We start from the raw sequence: 27,968 nt of genomic DNA on the forward strand, positions 1-27,968 counted from the left end.
AACAATGCCCTCTCGGACTGCAGAGGCAGCGTTGCCTGGGGGCCTCCGTACGCTACAGAGCTGCCAGGAGCAGGTGCCCCAGTTAAAGGGGAGACGGGAAAAGGAGGGGATGATGGGTTTCGGGAGCCCCAGAACGCAAGCTCTTTAGAGAGCAGACTTGGTTCTCTGACTCCAGGTAAAATCCATCCTGGCCGAAAAGCCAGCCCCCAAAACACCCAATTTCTTTGACGAAGGTCAGCGGTGCAGTGACCGGCACACAGCAGGTGCTCAACGCTATTTGTTGACACAGGATGGGTGGTCAGTCACTTTCACTTACTCGAAAACTAGGGTGGAGGGTTCCCTGTTAGACACCCATCTTGAAACTAAGAGATGTTAATAAGGAAATAGGCCCACGACCCAAGCAAAATCTAAATATTACAGTGGTCGTGTGTTTTCTCTGTCACTGAGGATCAGTTGTGCAAAGAAAACTCTGCTCAGGATAAACCCCAGGACCCGACCCAGGGACGCCCAAGGAGAAAGTCCCGTCTCTGAGGAGCACAGAATGGCAAGGGGACACGGGAGTGCTGGCTGGGACTGGAGGACACCAACCCGGGCCAGGCCGACGTGGGCTAGAACCCAGAGCCTGACTCTCAATTACCGTGTGACACTCTGAGTCTTGGTCTCCTTGCCTGTAAGGCGGGTCACCTCATCCTATGAGGTGCCGTCTGTAACGTAATGGCTTCTGGGTCAAGAGCCAGCACGCACGTTCAATGCTGACTGGTCAGGACACCTGAGTGCCAGTCCCAGAAAACCATGGACCTCTCTGGGCCTCAGTTTCCCCATCTATGAGACGAGGTCATTGCCATCAATCATCTCCAAGGATCTTCGGCTCTGACACCCAGAAGACGCTGCAGCTTCTCACCCAGGACCTTTAATAAACTCTTCCAGACAATTTCTTGGCTGGAAGGTGAGTATATTCACTTACACACCTGCGAGGGAAAAACAGTACTGCTGATTTTATTACTCCAAAAAGGAGGCGGACGTGATCCTACCTTGACAGCCACGATGATGGTCTGGTTGGCCCCAAAAGCCTCTTGGGCAGTCACTTCAACCGTGGATGTCCCGATTATGGACCCCGACACCAGGAAGCCTTTCTCATCAACGTGCACGATGGGAACCTTCTCAGGTCCGTCCAGGACACGATAGCTCAGAGAGGCGGTGCCATCCCTTCGGAAAACAAACCAGACCAGTGTTCACAGACAGCAGGAGTGTCACAGCAAGGGGCCCGGGGTTTGGGAGGCCCACTGCTCCCGGGAGAAGAGGCCCAATCTCAGCCCCGCCGTGCACCAGGCCCCCGTGCACAGCCTGCTGCAGCTCATCAGTTGCCAACAGGAAACCTAATTTGGAAAACCAAGGGTTCCAAGGAGAGCGGCACCTTCCACGAGCCGGTCAGTGGGAGGGAAGGATGCGGGAGCTGAGGGTCCCATCAGCAGCACAGATACTTGCTGTCAAAGACCCTTCCACGGTAAACTGTCTTCAGGTTGCTGAAATAAGGCAGCCTGGTGCAGCGGGAAGAGGATGGGGCTTAGAGCCGGATGGAGCCCAAAGGCAGACCCAACAGCCCGCTAACAACTGTGCATCTTTAGGCACGTGTGTCCCCTCTCTCGGCCTCGGCTTCCTCAACTGTGAAATGGGAGTTATGGCCCTGCCCTGTCCTATTTCCAAGGGCCAGTAACTGGATAAAGACGGGCCACTTGCTAAGAATGTGGTTTGGAAAACTACTGATAATATGCACTGAGGAGGAGACAAATTATGCAGTATTTTATGCTCTTTTACATATTAATTGATGTTATAAGGAAAGAAAGGAAGGAAAAGCCTCCCAGGCCTGGCCCCCTCTCACCCTCTCTCTGTGCCGCCGCCCCACAAACCCTCTGCAGATGACTTTAAGCATATGTCATTGCTTCTGCCTCAAATTTCTCCCCCCTCATCAACCCCAGCCTCTTAACCTCCTATGCATCCTTTAAGTCCCAGCTCCAGCATCTCCGCTGGGGGTGTGCCTCCCTGAATCCTCGCATGGAAGGCCTTCCTTTGGGCTGCGGCTTCAACATTGTACCTCGTTTCATTACAGCCCTTCTCTCTACACTGCCCTCTTTCCCACTGGACTCCTCAAGGGCACGGCTGTCACCCACCTCTGACCTAGAGCCCTGCACGGAGCCGGGAGGTGACACTTTTGGCTGCGTGTCCCCCACGTGTGTGTGTTTCTCCAGTGGTCCTTACAATGCCCAACTTTGCACCCGCAGTTCACACACAAGGCATCACTACCCAAAGCATCGTCTTAGAATGCCGGGCAGGAGGCAGGTTTGCAGGCAGGCTTCAAAACCCCGCTTCTCTGCGTTCATGCATGTCCCCACCACCCAGCAGGGGCCGAGATCCACATTTTCACGAGCCCCCAGGTGACGCCCCAGCTCCTAGACTACACCGAACAGCAAGTCTTGAAGACACAGGGGCATTTGAGAAATTGAATACCTCCAAGCTGGCACTTTTCCCCCTTTGAAGCAGTGGATGTCCGCAGAAAGCGTGAGAGGTTCTGGGCCACAGGGAGAAGAGGGACCCACGGGGAGATGCTGCAGACGGGCAGGGGACGTCCCCGGTGACGGGGAGGAGGGCAGAGGTGGCACCCGCTTCCAGCGCGACACCAGGAGGGAGGTGCAGCTCGCCCGAGGCACCCACGGCTCCTGACGACTTTGGCAAACGAGCCGTCGGAGGTGAGCACAGCTTCGCAACCTGGACGAAGCCGCGTTGAGTGACGTACCTGTTTGTCTGGAGCTTGACAAATGAGTTGGGTGACATTAACACGTGTTCTGCTTCTATTTCGGGGTTCAGCAGCCGCAGCTTTTCAAACACCTGGAAGAGAGGGTGAATTTTGTTTCCTGTGATCCCTAGAACCACGTCCAGGGTCTGCTTGTCTCCCAGGGGTGAGAGAGCCCGGTGCCAGCACCTGTTACGCAGCTGGTGATGCGGTGGCGAGGGCTGAGCTTCAAGAGGCCGAAGGCACGATGAGGAGGAGCAGGTGCGCTGGTGAAGCCCCTGGGGCCGCTTCACGGAAGCACGGGCCGCCCCCGAGCTCTCGGGACATATGTGTGTGGGAGGCGGCAGAGTGACAGGGCCCAGGGTCCTGCTCGGTCATGCTGCCAGGGCTGAGCCTGGAGAAAGCTCTAAATTCGCCTCAGAGACACACGCTGCTCCTTACGTGCCCCTCCCAGATGCACCCGCTCAGCCCCGCCTCTCACCCTCTATCCTGCCAGGCTCCGGCAGGATCCGCACAGAACTGGCACGGGGCGCCTGGAGACCTCAGGCCAGCAGCCGATAAACCCGATGATGTCGGATGGACTCTAATCCTGCCACGGAGGCAGCCCTTCCCTGGGGCTCCAGACCCCTCTCGGCACGCAGCCTGACGCGCCCAGCACCCTTCAGGCACCTATCTCCAGGGACCCTCAGGCCATCCAAGCCTAGATGCCAAGCACAGCTTTGGCTCCCCGCTGGCTTCTGATCCGATCAGACCAGCTGGACGCTCCTAAGGGCCTGTGTCTAAAATCATCTGAACTGACGGATGATTTTCCAAGAGGAGACTGGCCTGACTCCCCTCCCTCCGAGCACCGCCATGTCCTGACCATACACTCAACCTCGATTTCCTCATCTGTAAAAAGGGTCTAGAAGTAATCATCCTTGCCACGCTTGTCTCACAGAGCTGGGGGATGCGTGCGACACCATGGAGTGGCAGTGCTTCCTAACAGGGCACGGGGCACGGCCTTGGGAGCCAGACCGGGTTCTGGAGTCACGTGAGCACTCCCGCCAGGCAGGCTGCATCCAGAGTGAAGCTGCCTCACTGATTCCGTATCTCGCAGGAAATACACGGACAGACAGATCCCCTCCCACTTTTCTTAGGCATGGACCTCTGTGGTCCCTCTTGAGATGGAGATGAAGGTACAAGGGGGACCTTCCTCTCCTGTTATGTGACCGGCAGAAAAGCACCATTGCCAGCACCACGGGGAACGGCCTCAGTGCCAGGGAGACGACGGGGGCTGGGGGGGCCTGTGATACTGGGGGGCACCTCTCTTATCAATGGGAGGTTGGCCCTTATCTCTTGCTGGTTTTGCCGTGTGGCATCATGCCGTGTATTCATTCATACTGGGCTTTTAGACAAAATCCTCCTATTTTTAAATGTTGGCAACAAATAAAAATTGTTTCAAAGCACTGAATGAGCCAAATGAAACACCTCTGTGGGCTGGATCCAGCGTCTCTTAAGTTTCCGATGTACTCAAAACCCATCTGCTGTCAGCCAGGGACACCGAGGCGCAGAGATGTTAGATGACCTGACTGAGGTCACAGAATTTGGCAGCTGCAAAGCCCTGTCTTTAATTTCAGGATAGGTGTCAGAACTTGCTTCGTTTTGTTTTCAGCTAGGAAGAGCAAGTATTTGTGTGTTTCTATGTGTGTATTTGTCTGTGCGTGTGTGTCTATGTGTGTGTGTGTATGTGTGCGTGTCTGTGTCTGTGTGTTTGTGTATGTGTCTGTGTTTGTGTGTAGGTGTGTGTGCATGTGCGTAGGTGTGTGTGCATGTGCAGGCAGGGGTGAAAGGGGTTGGCAGACAGGCGTTTCTCTCTTTGAAATCTGCTTCTTTGCCCCTAATGAGGTATGTGCCTGGTTTAGAAATGGTTTGCTCCTTCCTGAAGAGGGAGCTTGAACCCATTTCTTTTCTCATGATACTTAGGGGCTGCTATCAGTTTTTCTTTGCAATTTAGGGGAACCCAGACATTACTGAGTCCCAGATTAGCAGGATGGGGTCCCTGAAGCTAAAAATGCTCTTCTTAAAAAAAAAAAAAAAAAAAAAAAAAATGCTCTTCGTTGTTTTTACAGAGGGGCCCAGAGGGGGCAGGGGTGGTAGAGAGAGACGTGGGTCGAGCCCTGAGCTGGACAGGGGTGGCTGGGCTCTGGTCCTGCCTGGTCCGAGTCCTGCTGGGTGCCCCCTCGAGGGGCTCTGAGCAGGCCGCCTCCCGTCCTGAGGCTCGGTTTCCATCAGTGAACGATGGGCCGCACCCTCTGACTTCCAGGGCACATCCCTCGAGGCCTTTCAGGACCCTCTGCCGCCTGCTCCCTGGGACCCGCAGGGGCACTTCACCCCCGGGGCTGCGGGCTCATCTAGGGCAGCCATGCCTGCAGCTCCTGCCCCGCAGGCTTTGTGGGAGCCGGCCTGGGAAGTGCGGGTAGTGTGTCTGCTTCTGCTAAGCACACCTCGTGTTTGTGAAATATACAGACAACTAAATGAATACCTGGCTCAGACAATTTTCCAGGCTTTTCCCCCCAGAAGGCACCCCAGACTCTGAGCTCTGAATTATCTGCTATTCTGGGAGCACATCAAGCTACTTCAGACCTTCAGCCCTGTGCACATGCCAGGCCCCCCCATCCTGAAACGTCCCCCGCTCTGTGAAGCCCTGGGTCACCCCATCTCGGGCTCCCACAGTACCTCATACCCCCAGCCCCAGCCCCCTGACATGTGCCCACATGGCCCCTGGGAGGAGCAGGGCTGCTGGGTTGGCCTTTGCTCTCCCGCTAACGGTGGCTTCTGCCCACCTGTCCTTTACCTGGATTTGGATCTCATCAGAGAGCTCTTTGGCGAGGCCCAGCAGCTGCCCGGCTGTGGGGTCCAGGGCCTTGACCACCACCCTCAGCCCGGTGCGGCCCTTCACCCGGCCGTGCACGTTCATGGCAAAGTTGTACTGCGACGGCAGCTGGAGCGATGCCTGCGACAGACGTCAAAAGTGTCCCCAAAGGGCAGAGCCGGACAGGAGCCCCAGACTCCCTGCACTGCCTGCCTGCTCTCACCCTGCTGCCTTCCCGCCCCGTCAGGGCCTGCTAACTGGGAGCTGCAGCCCGTGGCCACCCCAGCACGAGTGCTGCGATTCACGTTGTTCACAGGGGCCTGTGGAAGAGGCTAGGCCAACCCGCGTTCTCACACAGGACTTCTCAGAGCCTTGACTGTGCGGGGGGTCAGGCGAAGCACCAAGAAGATGTTGGACTTGGGGTGTTCCCCCCCAGAGCCCCCGTCGTGGGCTATCTGTGAAAAAGTCACACGTCCCGGTACCACGGGAACAGTCTGGGGACAGGACTCTGGTCCCACAGGGTCGGGGGGAGGCCCTCGTCCTGCACTAGATGAGCTTCAGGCAGCCTCCAGGAGACCCCCATCCCATGCCCGGCCCCCTCTCCACCTGCCCATGGATAAGACGAGAAGAAACCCCCAGCACCAACCCCACTCGGGTCCTGGGTGACCAAGGCCCACCCGGGGTGGCAGCCTGTAGTCACCAGGGCCAGCTCCCGGCCCATAGCCCACTGGCTGGGCGACCCCGGCCGCGTCCCCCCTCCTCACGCATGGGCTCCAGCTCATACAAACGGGGGCAGCACATTCTCTCCAGCTGAGACTTAGGGAGGGGCAGGGGCCCCCTAGGGAGGCCTAAGGGGAGAGGGGTGGGGTCCTGGGATAAACCTGGAGGAAACCCCAGCGCTGCCAGGCGTCATCTCGGAAAGGGGGTCAGAAGCTACAGACTGGGGACCCCGACCAAGACCCCGAGACGTTCTGGAACTTCTGTGACGTCCCCACCAGGCTGTCGTTTTTGCTGCCTTCCGCTAGCGGGTCACTAAGCCCCTGTGCAGTGCGGCTGGTCGGCAAGAATGTGCTTAAAGTGAAAAGGCTGCGGACTGTCCTGGGAACCGCGAGGGGGGAGCTGGGCGGCCGGGTTCCTGGACATGAGCAAGACTGAGAGGCCGGGAGGGACACCGGGGAGGGAGAGTGTGGCCGCAGCCTTGGGAGAAGGAGTCAGGGACCCGCGAGAGAACGTGAAGCGCAGACACGTGATGAGAACCCTCCCACCCCAACACCGTCTGGGATGGAGTTGGGGGACTCCGGGAGGGCGGGTACCTCGTGGTGCCGCCCCCGGACGTCCAGGATGTCTCGCTTGGTGACAGACCACTGGAAGGTCAGGCCCGGCACGGCATTGCCAAAGGAGAAAGGGTTCTGGTTGTTGGTGATCCCGGTGACGTAGACAGGCATCTGCGGGGAGGAGCCAGGCCCGTGACCGCCGGGGTCCAGCGGCCGGAGCCCCACCCCCCCGGAGGCTCCGGGGCACTGCCCGAGCTGCCGCCCATTGCCGGGTGCTTCCCCGTCCCCGCGGGGCAACGGGAGCCGCACCCAATTCCTCCCTAACCAGCGGAAGGCACAGCACAGGTCCCGGGAGGCCTGAGGAAACAGCAAAGGACCGAGCGGAACACAGCGCCAGCCCCGCCCCTCCCGTCCTTCTTGGGCTGCGGGCTGTCGCAGCTCGGCCAGGAGACCCCATTCCTAAATGACCACCTCGAGCTCTGGGACACCTGCAGCGCCCCCAGCCCCCGCCGCAGAGCTTACCCTGCTCCCCTCTTTCTCAGTCTAGCGGGGGTCCCTGCTCACGAGGGGTGGACTCAGTCTCCTACAACCTGAATCGACCAAGTGCCGACCAGAGGGAGCACGTGGAGGTGATGCAGCGAAAGGCAGGGACGGACCTGAGCCAGGCTGGGGTCGGCGCCCCGTCCCGCCGCGTACTAGCTGTGCAGACGCCCTAAGCCTGCCACGTGCGCACCTCCTCTTCTGTGACACGGACATGACCCCGGAGCTACCTCTCGGGGCTGTTCTGTGCACCGTGTGGACTAATATATAGAAAGCACCGAGAGAGGTACGCACCGTCCAAACACTGGCTCCTGCGAGGTGCCAGGTGCTATTCTAGGTGCGGGAAGGCGACAGACTGGTGGAGACACCTGCTGACGGCGCCCACACGGGGTGACAGGCGTAAGCGCCGTGCGTAAGAGGAGATGGCACCGTTGGGGAGAATGGCAGGGAGGCTTTGGGCTGCAGCAGGAAAGGCAGGGGAGCGAGGCTGGACCCCCGGGTAAACAGGGTCCAGCAGGTGAAGGGCATGGAGAATTGTCCCAGCAGAGGGAAGAGCGTCCGGCCAGCAGCCCCAAGCTCATCCTGAAGCAGATCTCAGGGCCTGACCCCTGCCAAGAGGCTGCTCCGAGAGCTCAGCCAGGAGGGCCTGGAGAGGTTCGCGCCTCACCTGGGTCCCCGTCCTCATCCGAGTGATGGGGGCACGGATCCGCACAGCCTGGAGCAGCAAGACCTCCACCTCCACGAGATCCTAGGAAAAGGGCTTGGGGCTCAGGCTGACTGTGGGTAGGGGCTGTGCGCTAGTGACGGGAGTTTCGGGAAGGGACACCCCTCCCCAAGGAAGGAGGCTCCTGCCAAGGCCAGCTCAGAGTCACGTGGCCAGAAGGCACCCATGATGTTCCTCTTCCCTAGGAGGCCTGGCTTTGTGGGTGGCTCGCCCCACGTGGACCCGGCTGCTGCCTCTTCCCTGCCCCTGGGGGTGCCAGCCTGGTCCTCTGAGCCTACAGACCTGTCCGATCCAGGTGCTCCAGGTCAGCACTGCAGAGACTCGGGGACACTGACCAGGGACTGTTCCTCTCTAGGCCAGGCAGCCCTCAAAGGACAGGTCTCCAGACCTCCCAACCCCAAATCCAGCCTGTCTGTCTCTGAGCAGAGTACCGGGACAAATGCAGGAGCCAGGGAGAGTGTGATTAGAATAGACTTTATATCCTCCTTCATTCTGAATTCTATACTCCTGTTAATTTGGCCAAAGACTAACTCTACTGGCTTCTTTGTAGTGCTGCTGACACATGCTGAACCCAGGCTACTAAAACCCCTAAGCCCTTTTTACAGACACTCAGGTGAGCCCATCTCCTGTGCCTTGTGACCTGGGCTAACTCCTGGCACATAGTAGGTGCCCAACTAGCATCCCTTCCCTTCCTTCTCTTCATCCTTCTCACTGCTGTCTTCTCTTGCTAGTCCTGGACTATTCCTCGGCTTTGGGAGCTGATTCTTAGGGTGACCTGAATTGCACAGATGGAACCGTGAGCTTCTGACCAGAGTCGCATACCCTTCTGGGACACGCGGGCCTCAGGGCCTCAGGCTGAGCCCCCGCCTGCCTGGGCTCAAGGAGACGTCTTTCAGATGGCGCTGGCGGTGCAGCCTTTCCATCTACCAAGGGGCACCGCGGCCTTCCCCCGGCCCCTCCCAGCCTGCCCGATGGGAGACGCAGAGAGGTGGCCCAGTGAGGTCCGCCTAGAGAGGAGGGTGGCCAGGAGGGACGGCATGGCCTTGTGTCCTCCGGACCAATCTCCAGCCGGTTGCTGTGTCAGCCACGCGGGCCCCCAGGAGGAGAAAAACAAGCCCGTTCCTGAGGCCGCAACCCTTTCTTTAGAGAGGAACAAAGCAGGGCCTCCTTGGTCCTTAATTTTACTCTCACATGCCCAGTGCTTTCTTGTCTTTATAAAATAGATAGGTAAACTTGGAGTATCCACCCAGTGATTCAAAAGGACTTTGCGGCGTAAGCAGGATACTTGGAGAGAGAGTGGAACTGCTGGGAAAGGAGTAAATCGATGCACTCAGTGTCGGGTCAAAGTCAGCCCCACCCCCTCCAGGGGGTCCCAGCGCCCAGAGCTGTGTGTTCAGGTGCTCCTAACTCGGAGGTGCTCCTGGACCACTGTCAGGGGCCCAGTTCCCATCCCCAGTCACACCACCCAGGACAAAACGCCCTCTTCGAGCCGGGGTTCCAGCATGGCCTGACCACCAAGCCAATGCTCCTGCCAAGTCACAGCAGGTCAAGGACACGGGGCAGAATCCAAGCACCCTGAGCTCTTCTCAGGAGGGGGACATGCTCTGCCCTGTCCTTCCCAGAGGCCCACGGAAGTGCCTGCCCCTGGGGAAGACAGAAGCGATCAGACTTAAGAGACACCTGCTTTCACCTGCTTGGAGTCAGTGCCACCGATATGGGGCAGGGGGACCCTCCTGGGGGAGGCTTCCCCTGAGTCGGCCTCCAGCATCTCTGCTGACCCAGGAAATTGGTCAGGAAATGTCCCCCACTCCAGCAGGGAGGCGGGGGAGATGACTTTACTTCTAGCTGAGCAAAGATACTGGCGGATGACTCAGGCTTTCTTTCTCTCCTGGAAATATAAATCCAGGTCTGAGACACTACTGGTGTCCAGTTACCCTCGTGTACAGCAGCCAAGTCAGCACATGCCTCCAAAAACATACACCATAACCCAGCAAGCGTGTCAGAGCCTAGAGCAGCCCAACTCTGCTAGGAGAACATCTCCAAGCCCAGCTGGAAAAGAAGACCTGAAGGCGGGAGGGCTCTGATGCTGGCGATACGAGGTCAGGTCCTAGAGCAGCCGTGTGGCGGCCGTGGGTCGCTAGCCCGTCCCTCGGGCCCATCACCTGCACACGGGCAGAGCAGAGGGTCCAGAGAGGACTCGGGGAGGCACGTAACGCAGAGTCTGCTGTCACAACGGCTACTGTCAGCCTGCACTGGAATGTCCCCAGGGCGTGGGGCTTGGGGACCCTGCCCCTTAAGGAGCAGCCGGGGAGCCTCAGTCAGGAGGAGGGCAACCTCGGGGGTGCGAGTGCAGGGCTGGCCCTGGTGGGGGTAGGTGACAGGCAGGGGCTTGGGCTCAGAAGGCAGAAGCAAGACCCTGGGAGAGGGTGGCCCTTGGCAAGAGCCCCAGCCCAGCAGGCAGGGCTTCCTCCCAGCCCGGGTCACCAACCCCGCCAGCTGCCTGGGGAGCGGTGAGCCTCACCCCAGAGGCTGTGTCCAGGGCGGCTTCGGAAGGTGCCCGCCGCGGTGCAGCCCACGCCCTTACCTGCGACACGACGACGAGCCTGCCGCTCTCGGCATCCACGGCCTGCACGACCCCCGACACGGCGCCGTGGCCCACGGCGAGGCCTCGCACCAGCCCGGCGCCGCCCACCAGCGCCACGCTTTCGTTGCTGATGGAGAAGAGGATGTTGGACTGAGGCTGGGGGCCGCCCTCGGAGGTGATCTGGAGGGAGAAGAGCAGCGCCCGTCAGCCCGTCCCCCGGCCGGCCCACGCCTCACCCTCGGGGGCAAGGGTGCCAACACCCCAGCACTCTCCACAGCCCGTTCTGAAGCCCCAGGCAGGGGACGTGGCCAGAGCCCGCTCTGGCCGCGGGTGGGGGTGGGGCGGGGGCGTGGCCTTTGGTTCCTACCTGCATCGTGGCCCCGATAATCAGCGTCACCTTCCTGGGTATCAACCTAAACGGGGGAAAGACCTGGGTGTGGAGACACAAGGGAGAAAGGGGCCCGTTGTGTTCCAAGCTCCTGTAGCCGGACACAATCACATTCAATTCCCGAGAAGCACGGTGCACAGACATCACTCCTCTGAAGGGGGCGCAGGCGAGCGCCTGGGGTCCCGGCCAACCCTGGGGGAGCCCGAGCAGTCCCCACGAGACCTCATCCCACCCCTGGGCCCGAGGATCTGCGGTTCTCAGGGCCGTGACCTGCTCCTGTGGAAGCCACCTGGGAACTGTAGAAATGCCCGCTCCCCGGCCTGCCCCAGACCTGCCAGTCAGAGGTGGGGTCCTGCGATGTGTTTCAACAAGTCCCCACGAGATCTGACACATGTCCAAGCTTCCAACCCACTGCTTATGAGATGTCCCCAACTCCTCCTTGGAAGGTTGCCTCTTCCACTAAACGTCTCCAGATTTCTACTGACTAATTGCCTTAGAATAGTTCTCTACTACGATGGTCTCAACATTTTCCAGAGGAGGAAAGCGGGACTCGAGGGGCAGGGACGAGGATGCCCCCATCTCTGCAGCAGGGCAAAGCCCCCATGTCCTCCTCCTGTACCCCTACAACCCCTGCTCTGCCCTAAGGTGTGCCAGTCGGCCCGGGGCTGCCTTGTGCGTGAGGAGTGGTCTCCGTAGGGCTGTGCCATTTATAGGCAGACAGGACTTTCTTCCCAGCAGGAGAAGAAAGGTGCACTGCCATCTAGAAGCACCAATCGCATCTGCCAACACCAAGCCCACCGGCCCTATGTGGCCGAGACGGTGGAGGAGGGGGCAGGACCAGTGTAGTGCTGCGGAAGAATAAACCTGGACACAACTTCCTGGCCCTGGCGGCTGTGGGGCTCCCGTCACAGCTGAGACGGTGCCGGGGCCCTGGAGCTCCCTCACCCGGAACTGCTGCTCCCAGAGTTCCCTCGAGGAGCGCACCGCCTCTAAGGCCCCGACTGTCAACGGGCACCTCTGCACACGAGCGCAGACCCGTCCGCACTCCTCCCCAGCCACCCCCTTGCTGTGCGGCAGTCGCTCCCCTCCCCTGAGCCACGCCACGCCCCCTCCGTCCCGGAGAGAGTGAAGTCACCCAGCCCCCTCCCTCCTGTGGCCCCAGGCCCCCGGGAGCAGTGAAGGCCCTCTTTTCATCAGAGGACACAGTAGGGCAGATTAATACGGCCCCTCCACGTGTCTTCCTGGGCTGCCCCTAAAACACCCAGCCTATCACAAAAAAGCCCCAACATGCGACAGGGGCTGGGCCGAGGCCATGAAGCATGAAGAGGAACAGCTTTACCTCAATCTGCTGTGGGGCTGAGTTGATTCTCTGTCCGGCCTTATCGGTCACGGTTGCGGTGAGACTGGTCTGGCCAATGGCCACGCCGTGGACGCGGAACACGGCGGTGTAGTCGTCTGGGGTCTCGTCGAGGGCCCTGGAACAGAGGGAGGGGCTGGGACTTCTCCCCCTGACAGACCTGTCGGCAATGTCCTGAGATGCCCTCCTCTGACCCCTGATCCTGCAAGGACTCACGCCAGCGTGACGATCTGGGAGGCTGCCCGGAGCTTCAGGTCCATGAAGGCCAAGTACTTGGCCAGGAAAGGCTTCTTGTGGAAGTCCAGCACGCGAACATATGCCTTGACCGTCTTCCCAATCTCCACCTACATCAAGGGGGACAGAGGCTCAGGGGTGGCCTCCGAATGACCAATGCCACCACCTGGGGTACCCTACGGCTCTCTGCAAAAGCATCAACAACCTCAAACCCACAGACCCAAGTTGACCTTCAGACTACCAGCCCACCAGCAAACGAAAATCGGTTACGTGCTTTCTGTATTCAAGAGGCCTCGGGGATACTTCGAAGAATAAATGACACATCCCACTCTGAGAGAAGTAACAATCTTAGGCGGGGGGGATAAATTAGAAGTATAGGATTAACAGATACACACTACTATGTATAAAGCAGATAAACAACTGGATTTACTGTATAGCACAGGGGCTATATTCAGTATCTTATAATCACCTATAATGGAAAAGAATCTGAAAAAGAATATATATATGTATAACTGAATCACTTTGCTGTACACCAGAAACTAACACAACATTGTAAATCAACTATACTCCAATAAAAAGAAAGAACTGACAGTCTAGTTAGAGAGATAATCCATAGCTTAGAAGAGCAACAAGCAAACAGTGGGGGTTTAATATGCGCTCACTAACCCAAGAGTTCATACCTGGCACATAGTACACATAGTGAAAACTTTGGGAAACATGAGTCAGAAATGCTTAGTGAAAGAACTCAAGTCTGGAAGCAAATCACCAGAGGAAATGAGATCAGAGGAGGACTACCTGAGGCTAAGAGAGTACTGACTTTTAAGGAGTCCAAGTTGCTTGAATGTCCCCCTTCAACTACCAACTATTCTCTCCCCCCAGGAAGATAGGACTCTGACAGCATCCCTCTTTAAGCCTCACTGCAGTTACTTCAAGTATTTAGAGTAATATAAAATCCCTCTTTACGTTAAAGAAAAGCCTAGATCTATTACGTATTCATTTTGCAAAAGGACTTGGCATTAGTACATCTTATTCATTTGCCACTGAAATTTCTGAGAATCCAAAACATACATACTGGGGAGAAAATTCACATTCAGCAATGCATGTACCGGGCTGGTTAGTAACTTGCACCAGTCAGAGGACAGGAATTCCCAAGCTGGAGCTAACGTGGGAACAACTTCCAGCGGGATTTACAGCCAGGTTTTACAGGTGTCAACTGAGATGAAGACGGATACCCTCGGAGGCCGCTCTGCACTGAGCCCAGAATGCTGGGTGAAACAGCACCGCGAGCTGCAGGTGGACACGAGGAAAACACCCCCTGAACCCCCATCGTTCTCCTGGCTTCCGCAGGGAGGGAGCCATATCGGGAAGTTGACACTGACCTTGTCCACCACGCGGATGTACAGCTCCTGAATGTCCGAGACATAAACGTCAGCCTTGGCCGGGGCTGGGAAGGCTAAGCACAAGTCGTGGATCATGATGGTTGAGGTGCCCGGGAGCAAAGGGCGTACCTGCAAGGTCGAAGGTGGGTGTGGTTACACAGCTGCTCACGGCAGCAGCCTATCGCCCGTGGGACAATGTCTCCCAGAGACCGCGGACCAGGGCTTGGAAAACCCTAATGTTGCCCTGCCCACCCCTCATCATGAGCACCCACTGCCAGCCAGGGGAGGGGCTTGGGGTGTAAAATGTTAGTGCCAGGATAGATTTCAGAGAGCCTTTATTTCAACTTTGCACAATTTACAGAGAAGAAAATGGAAGCTGCTTCAAGGTGGGGGTGGTCAGAGCTTGGCGGAGTGAGGACTCACACCCAGGATTCCATATCTCCTGTCCAGGCCACCTGCCCCTGCAGCTCCCATAAGAGAAGAGCATCCCATGGGGGCTCCTGTGAAACTGCAAGTCAGGGGCTGGTAGAGTGTGAGACCACTGCTTTCCAAATGAAGCTGTCACTGAGAAATCCTAATCTGATCCCACAGACTCTCAGAACCTGGGAACGGGCCAAGGAGGCCACCAAGTCTTCAGTGAGAGCTCTCTGAATCTTGCCCATCCCCACATTCACCTCTGCCTCTGCTGTGTTTGCAGTACAGCCCTCATAAAATGTTCAGAGTGCAGGAATTCATCTAAGCTCCTGGTTTCCACGCTGTCACTGCCAAAGGCCACCTTTAAGTCTTCTTCTCTCTCTACCTCCTTCCAGGGATCCCACCTTCAGAAGAGTCTCTCCCTAGACAAACCACATCATCACCACTCTCTCATGTTGGGGATGGACTCGCAGTAATTTGTCATGTTGCTTAGGCGTGCATCTCAACTGAGTGGTCTTGGGGGCTGGGCAGGTGGAGGCATGTCATGGAGCTAGTGGGTGGGCCCCACAGCTGCCTCCCATCTCTACCTGGCCCTGGCTTTGCTGCCTGAGATTTGTGGTCTTATATTCACTGGGGTTGGGAGATGGGCGGTGGGTACAGTGAACTGCTCAGTGTTGGCAAAGCTACAGTTTCAATATCAAGAACCTGTGGGGGAAAAACGTCAGGAGACAACCAAATACTATCCCATTGCACCCAGGTTAGAAGCCTTCAAAGGCTGCCCAGAGTGAGCCCACATCCTTAACACATCCTATAAGAACCTGGCACGATCTGGCCCCTGCCCAGGGCTCTGGTTTCACCACAAAACACCCTTCCCCCTGGCCATCACACTCCAGCCAGCTGGCACCTGTCTACCCGCCTCAGGGCTGCACAGTCCACCTTTGAGATCTGGGGGCTTGTCCTCCTCCTGTGTCCACCTGCTGGCTCCCACTCACCCTCAGTCCCACTCAAGTGTCCCTCCTCGGTAAAGTCTCCCCTGATCCGGAAGGTCGGGACCTCCACTCCTCTGCTCTCTTCTCCTGCTGCAGCTGTACCACTCTTCACTCCAACTTGATGCAGACCTGCCTGTGCGTCCTCCCCCCCAGGCTGTCCTCTCCCCCAATGCAGCCTCAGGACCGAGCCTCACACCTGGCCGAGACTCGGCCCCCGCCCAGCGTGTCGACCACACTGAGATCCAGGGTCACAGCTCCAAGTCGCCGGTTAACGTAAGGAGACCTGCACTTCCACCAGCTCAGCTTCAGTCCTGGCTTTGTCAAGGCTTGGGAATTTTTGGAAAAAGGGGTCTGCAAACCCCAGGTACCGTCATCTATTTGGGAAGTGCTGATTCTGGTCCACATCCTTCAGTGAACACATGGGGAGACAGGCCCACCCAGCGTGGGAACCCAGCCTTGAAGGGGCGGCACCGGGGAGGGAACACGGTGCCCGAGCCCCCAGTTTAGGGCTTCTTCTCCCACACTCAGCCACTTCCCAGAGCTGGATGCCACCAGCAGCCAGAAAGGAACCGTCGGGCAGGGGAGGCGGCAGGGGCTGGCAGCTTGAGAACCCAGCCAGCAGCTCTGGGCTCACAGGCACGTCCACAGACGAAGGGCGCCCAGGGTACTTCACACAAGGACCCAAGTCGCTTAATAAAGATTCCAGAGTGGAAATCACGCTGGCGCTCCGAACAACAGCTGTGTAGTTTGACCCAGGGCCACGCCAGCCTGGTATCAAATACGCCGAGGACTGGGGGCTGGAGGCCACAGGGCTCCAGTTTTGCAGAGGACGATTCACTTGGTTTATTGCACATCCCCCAGAGAGAACCCATTTAAAAATCACAGGGAGAAGCAAGAGCTCTAATCTGATCCTCCTGCAAAAGTTGCCGCTGTCAGGAGCGGCACGTCCTTCATGACGCAGAGAAATGACGCGCTCGCTGTACCGACGGGGCCAGACCCGTGCGGGGGGGGTGCACGGAAGCGTTTTCTCTTCTTCTTTTTCTCTCCTTCGAAAGAGCCACTTTGCGCATTTTAAACGAAGACATAAATGACGGTGGGGAAATCGATTCCTTTTCCACTTGATTTCCCAGCAGCTGGACGTCCAGGCGCCTTCCGGATGATGGAGCGGAAGACGGCGTCAGGCTGCCACCCACCAAAGGGCCGCGTGGCCCGTCCGCACATCAGCTCCTGCCAGCCCACTGGGCAATGAACAGCGCTTTAAGGGCGTGCCCACCCGTCACTCCAGAGACAAACCACTGGAGGAACGGAGGGGACGTGCCGGCCAGCAGATGGCACAGGGGTGGGGGTGGCGGGGGAGGGATCCTGTCCCCTCCCCGACCGTGTATCTGTCACCACCCCCTTCTCCAGGCTCCAGACCCCACTTGCTTCCTGACGGACGTGTGGGGGATGCATGTGCAGCAGGAGAGGTGGGTAAACCCACGCCCAGCATGAATTCTCGTTCCCCAGGGGTAAAGGTGCCCACTGAGAGCCCAGGAGAAGTCCTGTCATCTCTTTGGAGACCGGAACGCGTTATTGTGCATTAAGGTGCCATGTGTGGAGCCAGGGGCCGCTCTGCTCGCGCCATCCACCTGCGCCCGCCAGGCCCCGAGGGGCCGCTGCGTCATCACGGCCCCTCGCTTCCCAGGGCCCATCACACTTCACGCTTGTTCCCTGACAGGTGGCATCTATAGAAGAGCACGGACCCTGAGGATATTTCTGAACATCGCTGGCACCATCCGCTTCCGTTTCCCATGTGTGCCTGTTGATGTCTCGTGGTGGCCAGGCCGTGCCATGCGAGAGGGTGGGAATCCATGCCCCCGGCAGACGTGGACGCCCTTGAGGCTGGTGGGGGATGACCAGGGTCACTCTGAGATGAGAAACTTCATCCAAGGGCCCCAGCCAGCCCGGAGGCTTCCCGCAGGCGAACACACCGCAGGCGGGACACACCCGAGTTCACGCCCCACGGCTACCACTTACCACCTGCCCCAACCCAAGGAAGGACCCCCTTCTGATGCACCTCCTCAGAGGTACAACATCACCGTGACCAGCCCCACATCCCAGGACCCAGAGAGGCCCTGTCTGACTGCTCCCCGCTGAATCCCTGGAGCCTGGACCAGGCCTGGCACGTGATGGGCACCCACCTTTGCAGGGGGTTTTGCGTTAATGAAAGGCGTGAGGGCTCAGCACACGCTAGGTTGCTTCCCAGTCGCCGCTCTTATAATCACACAGCTTCTGCGTGGAGGGCTTATTTTGAAATGTAAAGAACTGGTGAGAAGAAAGAAACCCTGATTTTAAATCAGGTAAACACTCCCATGTGTAAACTAGCCAAGAAGGAAAGAGAGGTGCATTGCAGAGGGTTTGGGTCTGTGGGAGCGTGCACAGCCCTGGGTGCATGGTGTGGGCATAATCACCCCACCACAGCCCCGGTGCGTGAGCGCCAGACTGCCTTCCAGAGACGCTTGGAAGCCGACACACACCCACCAGCCATTCTTGCCTCCGAATGGGTATCAATAGGAAAGAAACAATTCTCTCTGAGCTAATTGAAGGAATGTTGTGGGCTTCCTTGTCTCTGTGATTAAGGGAAATGAGAATGCTGCTAATTAGCAGCTGGAAAATGCCATAGAAATGTGTAAACCTCCTTCAGAAACAGCCCTCCGAAAAGCTGCGAGGAGCTGTCATCGGCCGTCAACACTCCGTGAAAAATCCCTCCCGCACTTTACAGAAGAGGCAAAGGGAACCAGAACCCGATTCCACCTGGAGCCGCAGTGGTCTCTGCACGGGCCTGAGGTGGGGGGAAGCAGAGACCCTGGCGGCCAAGGCGCCTCCAGGATACCTTCTGGGCAAACGCGACCCTGGTGGATCGGGCACTGAACGTCAGGCACAGCTGGCGCGTCCTGAACTCGGTGACAGACACGTCCTGGGGTCGTGTCTGCAGTGGGGCACTTAGCCCCACTCAACAAGAGCCACGGAGGATGACACATGAGGGCGAAGGCCAGTCCTACAACCTGGAGAGAGAACTGCTATAAGCTCTTTGGGACCATCTGTAACTGGGGATGTCAGGCTTGTCTTGGCCGGGAAAGCCTAGAGTCTGTTGCTGACGGGGAGTGCGCATTGTAGGACATTGCTAGACTGAGCAGGGGTTCGTAGGTTTAAGGAAACCTGACTCTGACGCTGGAATCCCATCTTGAGTCAGACAAGCATGCCAGCCTCTGTTTGAATGCCTCCAGAGATGGGGAGCTCACTACCTGAAGTGGCAGCCTGGTCCATCACAGACTCTCAGAACCTCTTGTTCTTGGAAGAAGGGTCTCTCTCTGGCCACAGGGCTGCCCTCAGGGCTCACTCAAAACGTGTGGTGCAAGGTAAATGTGAGTAAAAAGGTGCCCAAGTTTTGTTGGCACTGCACACATTTTTCTGAACTTGAAATTTCCCTCTTTTATACAACAGGGGAGTTATTTTTAATCTCCAGAGATAAAGCAAAAAAAGGCATATTTCAAGCAGTTGGAATCATTTACAACTTGAGGTTTTCCCTGTAATGTTAAGGATTTGACAGTGAACACTTACTTACATGGAAGAGCAATGGCCAGGGAATTATTCTTTCTTTTATAGAGGGAATATGAGCGCCTGGGGGAGAGCTTCCTACCATCTCAGGCATCCAGCTGCCCCCAAGCTCCCTCTAACGACACACATTTGTCCACAGGTGCCGAGAGATGGCTTTTTCTTGCTCTGATCTATGGCGATAAACTCAAGAGGTCCCAACATCTGTAATTCTACCCCTGAGAAAAACAGGAATGTTATGACATGCTTCCTCGCCCTTCACCGAGGGGCTGCACTGTGCGAAAGCATCCTTCCAACAAGACAGCTAAAGACCAAAGTCGCCCACTGGAGGAAGGTAAGAAAATGTCAGGAAAACAAAATAAAAAGAAAACTAGATCATCCTAGCAAGACACATGCTACCAAAACTGACTCAAAAAGAAATAAACAATCTGGATAGACATGTAAGAAGTGAAGAGTTTGAATTCATATCAAAAACTACCATGAGGAAAGCCCGTGACCAGATGACTTCACTGGTTAATTCTACCAAACATTCAAGAGTTACTGTTACCAATTCTACCCAGACTCTTCCAAAAATTAGAAGAGGGAACATTTCTAAGTCTTTCTATGAGGGTGATATCACCCTGATACCCAAACCAGACAAAGACATCACAAAAAAGAAAATCACAAACCAAAATATCTCAGGAATATGAACATAAACTCAACAAAATACCAGCAAACTTTAACCAGTTACACGTAAAAAGAATTATACATCATGAGCAAGTAGCGTTTATCCCAGAATGCAAGGTTGGTTTAATATCTGAAAGCCAATTAATGTAACACATCATATCAACAGAATAAAAAACAAACAAAAAAAAGATTATTTTAAGAGACACAGGAAAAGCATTTGACAAAATCCAATACCCTTTCCTGTGTGTGTGTGTGTGTGTGTGTGTGTGTGTGTGTGTGTGTGTGTGTGTGTGTGTGTGTGTGTGTGTAGGAATAGGGAGGTGATTACTAAGGTATTTGGGGGTTTTTTGAGGTGATAAAAAACCTAAAACTAACTGTGGTGATGGTTGCATGTATCTATGAATACACTAAAAACCACTGAATTGTGACATTAAATGGGTGAATTGTATGGTATGTGAAAGATACCTCAATAAAACTGATATTAAAAATAATAAAAGTTGGCGAGGGTGTGGGGCAGCTGTCCCTTAGCCACAGTCTCTGCCGTCTAGTTTACCGAAGTCCCCACCACGCCCTATTACCTCCGACGCCGAAGTTAAGCATCTGGTGCCGGTTAGCCCAGCTCTTCCCAGTATGTTCCTCACACCCTGCTCATTTGCTTCACTTACTCTACACCTGTCCCACTTCAGAGACAACTCGTGTTGTGGCCACTGTATCAAGGCAGTCAACAGATGCAAAAAAAAAGTCAGAGAAAGGGACCAGTGGGGAGTTATGGCTGGAAACCCTGCAGAGAGTGAGGTGACATACTCCTGATTCCCGGCTAGAACACACATTTACTGCACAACCATGGGCAAGGCAGCCGGGCTGTACTTTTGAAAGGAGACTGTGGGACCAGGTCTCTGTGAAGGCTAAGTCCCTGGAATATGCGTTTTGTGCTCTCACCAGTGGTGAGGGCTCCCCCGCACAGACGGGCAGTGCTGAAAGCAAGCGCGGGCGGCAGGATGGCAGGATGGCTCTCCCCTGGCTTCCCTGGCTGCACCACAGGAACCCCCACCATGCGTCAAGCACGGAGTGCCCCAGCCTCTCTCGAGTCCGGGACAAAGTCTCGCTCGGTGCTGGGATGACTGGAAAACTCCTCCAATACCTGGCAACCAGCCTTCACCAGGGGAAAGCAGGCCTTAGGCTCTGAGCAACCCAAAGGCCACAGCAGAGCTGCAATTTCAGGACACTGCATGGGTGTCACTGTCTCTCGGTTCTTGGCTGCCTGCAATTGCGACTCACAGCAGTGGTCTGACACACTCAGCGGTCAGAGTTTCCTTTTAAAGAAAGTTCAGTTTTCACGACAGCATAATAACTCACTGTGCCAATATGCAGACATTTAGGACGTTGGTGTCTGTTTGCCTTTACTCTTTGTCATAATTATAGGGCGATTCTTTAAAAATAAAAAAAATTAAACAACCTAAATGCTCTACAAGGAGAGAATGGCTGAGTACAAATGACTGTGAGAAAATAATCAGCCAGCCTACATAGCAACACGGAGAAAAAAAAACCTTAGAATAAAAGCACTGAAAAGAGCAGAATGCTCGATTCTTCCACACCATGGGCACAGCTAGGGGGAGGGTCAGGAAAGGAACACGGAGAAGCAGAAAAGGCTGCTATGTCTTTTACGGCAATTTCCTTATGGTTCTTATAGTGGCACTTATGAAATAATATTTTCATCTGAAGTGAAAGGAAACCATTAGGTAACTACAGTGTGGGTAGTTTGTGGAGATGGAATACAAACCACAAAGGTAGCTCGTGAGTTTCACAAACAGTGAATCAGAGAATCTGAAGACTCTGCTCAACACACCAGCCGAGATTAAGTGCCAGCTTCTGCAACAATCCGTTCACTAAAACGAAGAGGAAGGCGGGGGCAGGGCCCACACTCACCGTGGCAATGCCCCGGGCTTCCTGATAGGCCACGCTGACCACATCTGCGCTGCTGGTGTTGAGGAAGAAGTAGCCAGAGCCTTCTCGGATGTGCAGCTCTGCCTGTGAGGAGGAGCCGGGCTGGCGTCAGAGGCCGGGGGTCCCCCAGGGGTCACGCCCAGGCAGTGGAGCGGGGGGAAGGCTGTACCTGCACGCCCGGGTGGTTGTAGATGGCCACCTCTTCCGGACTGACCCTCACGTCCTCCACCAGCATGAGTTCGATGGAGGCCGACACGGGCACAAGGGGATGGTGCTGAAGGGGCAAAGCCAGCACTGTCAGATCCAGGGGGGCTGGGGGCCATCTCAGGCCAGCCCACGGCCTCCCCCAGAAGAGCAGGACGAGTGGCCCCAGGGGCTGGCGCCACCCGCCCCCCCCCGGGACCTCGTTATGTCGGGGACACGAGCCCAGTAACACCCATCACGCTTTGAGACCACAGCCCTGCGAGGCCTCCCGGAGTCCTGCCCAGGTGGGCGCCCCATCCCACCTGCCAGGCTCCCGGGGTGGACGACTCACACGCACCCCAGGAAAGCGGGACGGCATTGCAGGCAGTGGGAGCTGCGGGCTCAGGGGACGGGGCTGAACCAGCTGGGCACACTCAGCTGGGGCCGTAAGTCGGGCCGCGGCGCGGAAGGCCTGAGGGCCCCCGAGGCGTGCGCCAGAGACGGCGCGTGGCGAGGCCCCTCTGCCTTTCAGCTGGACCCCCCCGTTGCCTGCATGCAGGGTGTGCAGCGGGGGAGACTGAGGCAGGGAGCCCCGTGAGGAGGCACCCCTGATCAGGGAGTGGGGTGGTGACCGCGGTGCAGCCCAGCGAGGGGCTCAGGACGCTGGGACGCCGGGCACAGCACAGGAGAAGCAGGAGGGCTCCCCGCCCCCCCAGGGCCCTGGTCAGTACCGGCTGCTTCACTCTGGCCACGTCCAGGTGGGACTGCTGGTAGCCAGTGGCGGTGGCAGAGATGGCCGTGGTGCCCGAGGCCTGGTGAACTGAAATGGCCTGCAAACCTGAGCGCAGGAGAGAAACCGGCGTCGGGTTTGGACCCCGTTGCTGTATCTGTGAGGCGGCCCCTCCTTCCCTCTGTCTGATTTGTAGCTTTAAATCTCCCACAGCCCTAAAAATAGGTGATGGGCTTTGTTTACACTGTGTGCACCCTAAGAGTTAACGGGCCCTGAGCAAGGTTCCCGGGGCAGCTCAGAGGAGCTGGAGGAGACGGCTCAGCTCCCGGCCGTCGAGGGGTCTGTGATGGCAGCGTCACAGGGTCTCGGCGCCAGGCCGGTCTGTGTACAACCTGGGGTTTGAGACTCAGCCGCCGTGTGCCCTGAGCTGTTTCCCCAGCTCCCACACAGAGAGGTCGTTCCTACGTCACAGACGTGTGAGGATTAAAGGAGAGTCCTGAAGCTCCCTGAGCTTTAGTCCTGGACAGAGGGGGGTCCCAGCCCTCCACCCACAGCTGCCGGCCCCTCTCGGCACGCGGCCTGTCTGTCTGGGGCCACCGCTCACCACCCGGCTCACCGTGCAACTTCTTTTGGCCGCTCCCATCGTCCCGGGACACCAGCTGCAAGGGCGGGTCCAGCTCGACGCTGGCCAGCGACGGCCTGGTGGACTCCCACTGGACGGTCAGCGAGCTGAAATTGTCGAACCTGCGGCCCTGCTGGTCGTAGGCGGCCAGGTCCAGCAGGGGGTTGCGATGGCTGGAGACCGGGACCTGCAAGAAGCCACGGTTACCCGACATGGCTGCGCCCCGGACTGGGCGGGGCCGCCCCTGACCACACGGTGCAGCAGACCTGCCGGCTGCCTCGTAAGCTCGTAGGGGTCCCGGTGAGCCAGTGGGGGGCAGGTCACTAACGGATGGTCACTACTGCCAGCCAGCAAGGTGCCCCCCAGCCCTATGCAACCTGGCCTCCTGCTCCAGTCCGTGGTCCTCAACGGGGGCCTTGGCGGGGTCTGGAAGCATTTTTGGTTGTCACACTGCAGGGGGCGCAACTGGCATCTAGTGCGTAGAGGTTGGGGTGCTGCCGAACACCCCAGGGTGCACTGGGCAGCCCCCCAAGAAGGGAGGATCTGGCCCCAAATGTCAGCAGTGCCGAGGCTGGGGGACCCCGCCCTCGGCCTCCCCACCCGAGCCAGGCTGCCCTCCTCCACTCAGCCCTCCCCTCTCCAAATCCTGCCACCTGCCCCCGCCCCATGCCCACCTCAGCCCCTCCAGGACGCCCCTCCTCGTGGTTTAACAGGAACGCCAATTACACCCCAAAACGTTCCAGAGCCACTGGGGTGGCAAAGCTTTCAGAGCCGAGATCTCACCTGGCCTTGACCACCCCGGTGATGGGGGCTGCCATCCACCCACTGGGGGTGAGGACGGGTCCCGGGGAAGGGAAGGGACAGAGGTCCTCAGCGGCTGAGCGGCAGGCCCTTAGGATGCCACTCCAAAAGCCCACCTCCTGCTGCTCCGGCCGCGCCCCTGAGCAGCTCTGCTCCTCAGAGCCCGAGGGGGATCGGCCTCCTTCCCCCAGACCTTGGCTCACCCCGCCCTCCCGGCCCGAATGGACGCCCGGGTCCCACAGCCTGGACTCAAACGCGCCTCCGCCCAGGCAAGCCACCCACTTTCTGGAGTTTCTCCACGTGAAGTGGGAATTGCACGAGATCCTCCTTCCAGGGCTCTGTTTTAAACAAGGGTCGCGTGAGAGCACTTTAAGGGGCCTGGCTCGTGTCACTAACGTGTCACTCAGGCAGGAGCCTGAGCTCAGCAGTAACCACACTTCACCAGGCACGGGTCCCGGAGGAAGCACTGGGCTTCTCTGGCCTTGCAGTCAGGAGTGAGGGCATCACTTGCTTTGGCCAGTGAAATGTGACACGTGACTCGTGACAGTTCCGGGGGCAGAAGCTTGAATGGTCAGAACCTGATCTTCCAGCTCTCCTTCTCTGCCCACGTTCAACTTGGGGGCCGCTCCACCGCCCAAGACTTGGAAGGAAGATAACGACGAAGCGGGGCCCCCAGCCCCCTGCAAGGCACACGCTGCGCGAGCGAGAAGTGAGCCCTTACTGTGCAGGGGTGTCGGTACTGCCGCCGAGCCCACCTGGCCCGCCTGGTGCAGTCAGCAAACTCCCACCTCCCTCGCCCCCGGAGAACTCTGGACCAAAGCAGGTCCCAAATTCTAAATGCAGGTCAGCACGGTCACCTGGGGATGCAAAGGAGTTTACAACCATTGTGGACGCGAGTCGGGAGCTGTGACTGTGGGCGGGGAGAACAAGGTGCGTATTCTAGAGGCCCCACTCTGTCCCCCAGATGCGACCCGGGGTGGAAAACTAACGTTCTTCCCTTCCTCCTACCCGGGGTGGAAAACTAACGTTCTTCCCTTCCTCCTCCTCCCCGGGGCGGGGCGGGGTGGGGGCGGGACGTGAACAAAGCATCAATCATGCTCGCAGGTTCACTGGTCCTGCCAATGGCAAGAGCATCAGCCCCAAACAGGGAGCCTGAGGCTCAGAGATGTTAGGTTGCTTGCCCAAGGTCACACAGGTTTAGGCGTGGAACTCTCTGGTCTGATTTTAAAGCCCACAGGCCTCGCCAGATGCCGTGCAGCCTCTCCCCAGCACACGAGTCAGGCGGCAGCTCCATTCAAGCCCCAGCCTGTCACCTTCTGGCAGTGAGCTGCACGGCGGATGCCCAGCTCAGAGGACTGGGGTCAGGCCGGAGTGCAGTCCCACTTTGTCACTCCGACGGGTCAGCCCCGTTTTAGTGCCTGGCCTCACCAGTGACCGACACTGCAAACACGTCCTGGGCAGCCTCTGGCTTTGGAGACGTATAACGTGAAACTGATTTGTACCAGGATGTGTGGCAGGGATATATCTTCCTCAGGGTCCCCTGGTGAGACCATAAATCTCGGGGGCCACGCCTGACTGGCTTGCGGCTCTGGAATCCCAGGACGGGTGGATCGCAAGGCAATTCTGTGTTTGAGCAAAGATCTACGACACACGAGAACCAATTCAGAGCCGCACTCGCTGCCTGACCGACATCTTTCAGCCAAGAGACAACCCTGGGCTGACCCCGAGCTCACAGCAGACAGACGGCCAGACTCGGCTCCTTCAGCGAGTAGCCAATGTTTAAGTACAGGAAAGAGGCACATGGATCTGACTGCTTTTCCCTTTGAAATTGAGAAGGTTTGGCCAGCCTGGGTTTGAACAGGCTGGAGCTGAGGGGGCTTTGGAGGGGCACCCACTGTTCAGGCCTGACCGTCCCCCCCGGCCTTGTCCTCAGCACCAGGCCCGTGAGCCTGCAGAATAAGGGCAGGGGGCGGGGGGGCTGGGGAGGGGTCCCTGGATCACTCATCCATCCACCATTCGCTGAGCTCCCACCACGAGCTGGGCCCTGAGAGAGAGACTCACAGAGATGAAAATGAGTACAGGCGCAGCTCGGAGATACTGCGCTTCGCAGATCCCTCGTTTTTACAACCTGAAGGTTCGTGGCAATCCTGTGTCGAGCGATTCTGTCAGTGCCATTTTCCCAACAGCATTTGTTCACTTTATGTCTCTGGGTCACGTTCTGGTAATTCTCGCAATAGTTCAGACCTTTTCATCATTATTATATGTACTTGTTAGGGTGTCTGTGATCAGGGACCTTTGAAGTTACTGCCACAACTCACTGAAGGCTCAGAGGACGGTTAGCATTTTTTAGCCATAAAGGCCTTTTTAATTAAGGTCTGTACATTGTTTCTTTAGCCATAACACTATTGCACACTTAATAGACTATAGGATAATATAAATGTAGCTTTTAAAGGCCCTGGGAAACCAAAAAGTTCCTGAGACTTGTTTTACTGCAATATTCGCACTGTACTGCAGGGTCTGGAACCGAACCCACGCTGTCTCCGAGGTCTGCCTGTGCGTAAATTCTACAGCATTAGTTGATGTTAGGTGCTTGGGGGCGGGGAGGGGGAGAAGGGAACCGCGTAGGAAATGCTGAGTGGGGACCTTCAGATAAGGTCTAAGGCTGAGGAAGGCCCCTCCGAGAAGGTAACGTGTGAACAAAGAGCTGCGGGTTCAGGAGGGAAACAATGCCAGCCAGGGGACAGCAAGCCAGACCATGGGACTGTCCCAGCGTCCGAGCACTGATTGCGGGGGGACGGTGACGGGCGGTCTCAGGGCCTGCAGGTCCCACTCTGACTCCCTATGTCCAGTCCCGTTTATCCCCCACAGTAACTCTGGATGTCACCGTCATCACTCAAAGGAGGCAGCTGCACAGCGGGTGGGATTCAGGCCGTGCCTGAATCCGGCTCCCCGGCGCACACACGGTGGACCCAGCAAGCCGGGTCGTCCAAGCATCCAGACATATATGATGTCTTTCTTTCCACAAGGGATAATTTGCTGAGTACATAAAAGTGACTTAAAATGTAAAACTTTCAGGGCATTCATCTCAACAGCCCCCAAAGTCTTTTCCTGAACACACACAGATTTTCGCCTTAGGGAAGACGGTCAGCCGCTCCGTGACATGCACACCCAGGCCTGGGATGGGCAGGATGCGGCACCATGGCAACGAGCCTGCGGACGGGCCCTGGGCTCTGAGCCCGGGTCTCCGCCCGCAGGAGGACGCTCCCTGCAGGCCCGCGGGGCAGGGGAGAGGGCCCTGAGCCGCACACAAAGACTCCTCACTTTAACCAGTGCCGTCCAGGCCCCAGTCCTCACGGGACCAGCGGAGGGGCTCACATGCCTCAGGGCTGAGGGGTCAGTGAAGCCCCCCACGATCGCCAGAGCAGCGGGAGAAAAAGCTGCACTAAGCTCGCAAGGACAGGAGGCCCAGAGGCACGGGCCAGACGGTGGGCTTGTTCCCAAGTCCCAGGCCCTGGAGTCTGGCGCCTCCCCTAGAGCTTCGAAGGGATGCATCTTGACCAAACAGCAGCGGGAGCCGACTCCCAATCTCGCTGCCCCAGGCAGGCAGCTGGATACGCCCCGGGGCTGACTGCAAGCTGGGGCTGGGAGAGAAGCATCTGCAGGGCTGCCGAGGAGGCACCGGACTTGGAGCTGGACAGACGTAGGTTCTGCCTGCGGGTCCAGCCCTCAGGGACGAGGAACAAGACACACACGGGGGTTCTGATCACTGTGTGGGCAGCAGGGATGCAGAGACCCTGGGCTGGCCCCGGGGCCTTTGCACTTGCTGTTCCACCTGCCTGGGGCACCCTGAGCTTGGCCCCTCTTGGCTGGCACCCCGAGCACGGGCGTGAGCCCGTGTGCCCTCCT

General features: G+C 57.5%; 1 protein-coding gene across 1 annotated transcript in view; it reads right to left on the bottom strand.

The window, feature by feature from the left end:
• NUP210 (nucleoporin 210) overlaps window positions 1-27,968 on the bottom strand; it is a 103,346-nt gene that overhangs the window by 12,719 nt on the left and 62,659 nt on the right. Inside the window, exons 17-30 of the mRNA XM_068558107.1 lie at window positions 23,256-23,448; window positions 22,641-22,747; window positions 21,896-22,000; window positions 21,709-21,810; window positions 14,120-14,248; window positions 12,723-12,850; window positions 12,489-12,624; window positions 11,129-11,191; window positions 10,762-10,941; window positions 8,121-8,201; window positions 6,953-7,084; window positions 5,622-5,780; window positions 2,792-2,883; window positions 1,032-1,206 (exon numbers count right to left, since the gene is read on the bottom strand). Coding sequence (XP_068414208.1) covers window positions 1,032-1,206; window positions 2,792-2,883; window positions 5,622-5,780; window positions 6,953-7,084; window positions 8,121-8,201; window positions 10,762-10,941; window positions 11,129-11,191; window positions 12,489-12,624; window positions 12,723-12,850; window positions 14,120-14,248; window positions 21,709-21,810; window positions 21,896-22,000; window positions 22,641-22,747; window positions 23,256-23,448 — 1,782 coding nt within the window. The remainder of the gene's footprint in view (window positions 1-1,031; window positions 1,207-2,791; window positions 2,884-5,621; window positions 5,781-6,952; window positions 7,085-8,120; window positions 8,202-10,761; window positions 10,942-11,128; window positions 11,192-12,488; window positions 12,625-12,722; window positions 12,851-14,119; window positions 14,249-21,708; window positions 21,811-21,895; window positions 22,001-22,640; window positions 22,748-23,255; window positions 23,449-27,968) is intronic.

Source organism: Eschrichtius robustus, chromosome 12 (assembly GCF_028021215.1).
Source record: "Eschrichtius robustus isolate mEscRob2 chromosome 12, mEscRob2.pri, whole genome shotgun sequence".
Lineage (NCBI taxonomy): Eukaryota > Metazoa > Chordata > Mammalia > Artiodactyla > Eschrichtiidae > Eschrichtius > Eschrichtius robustus.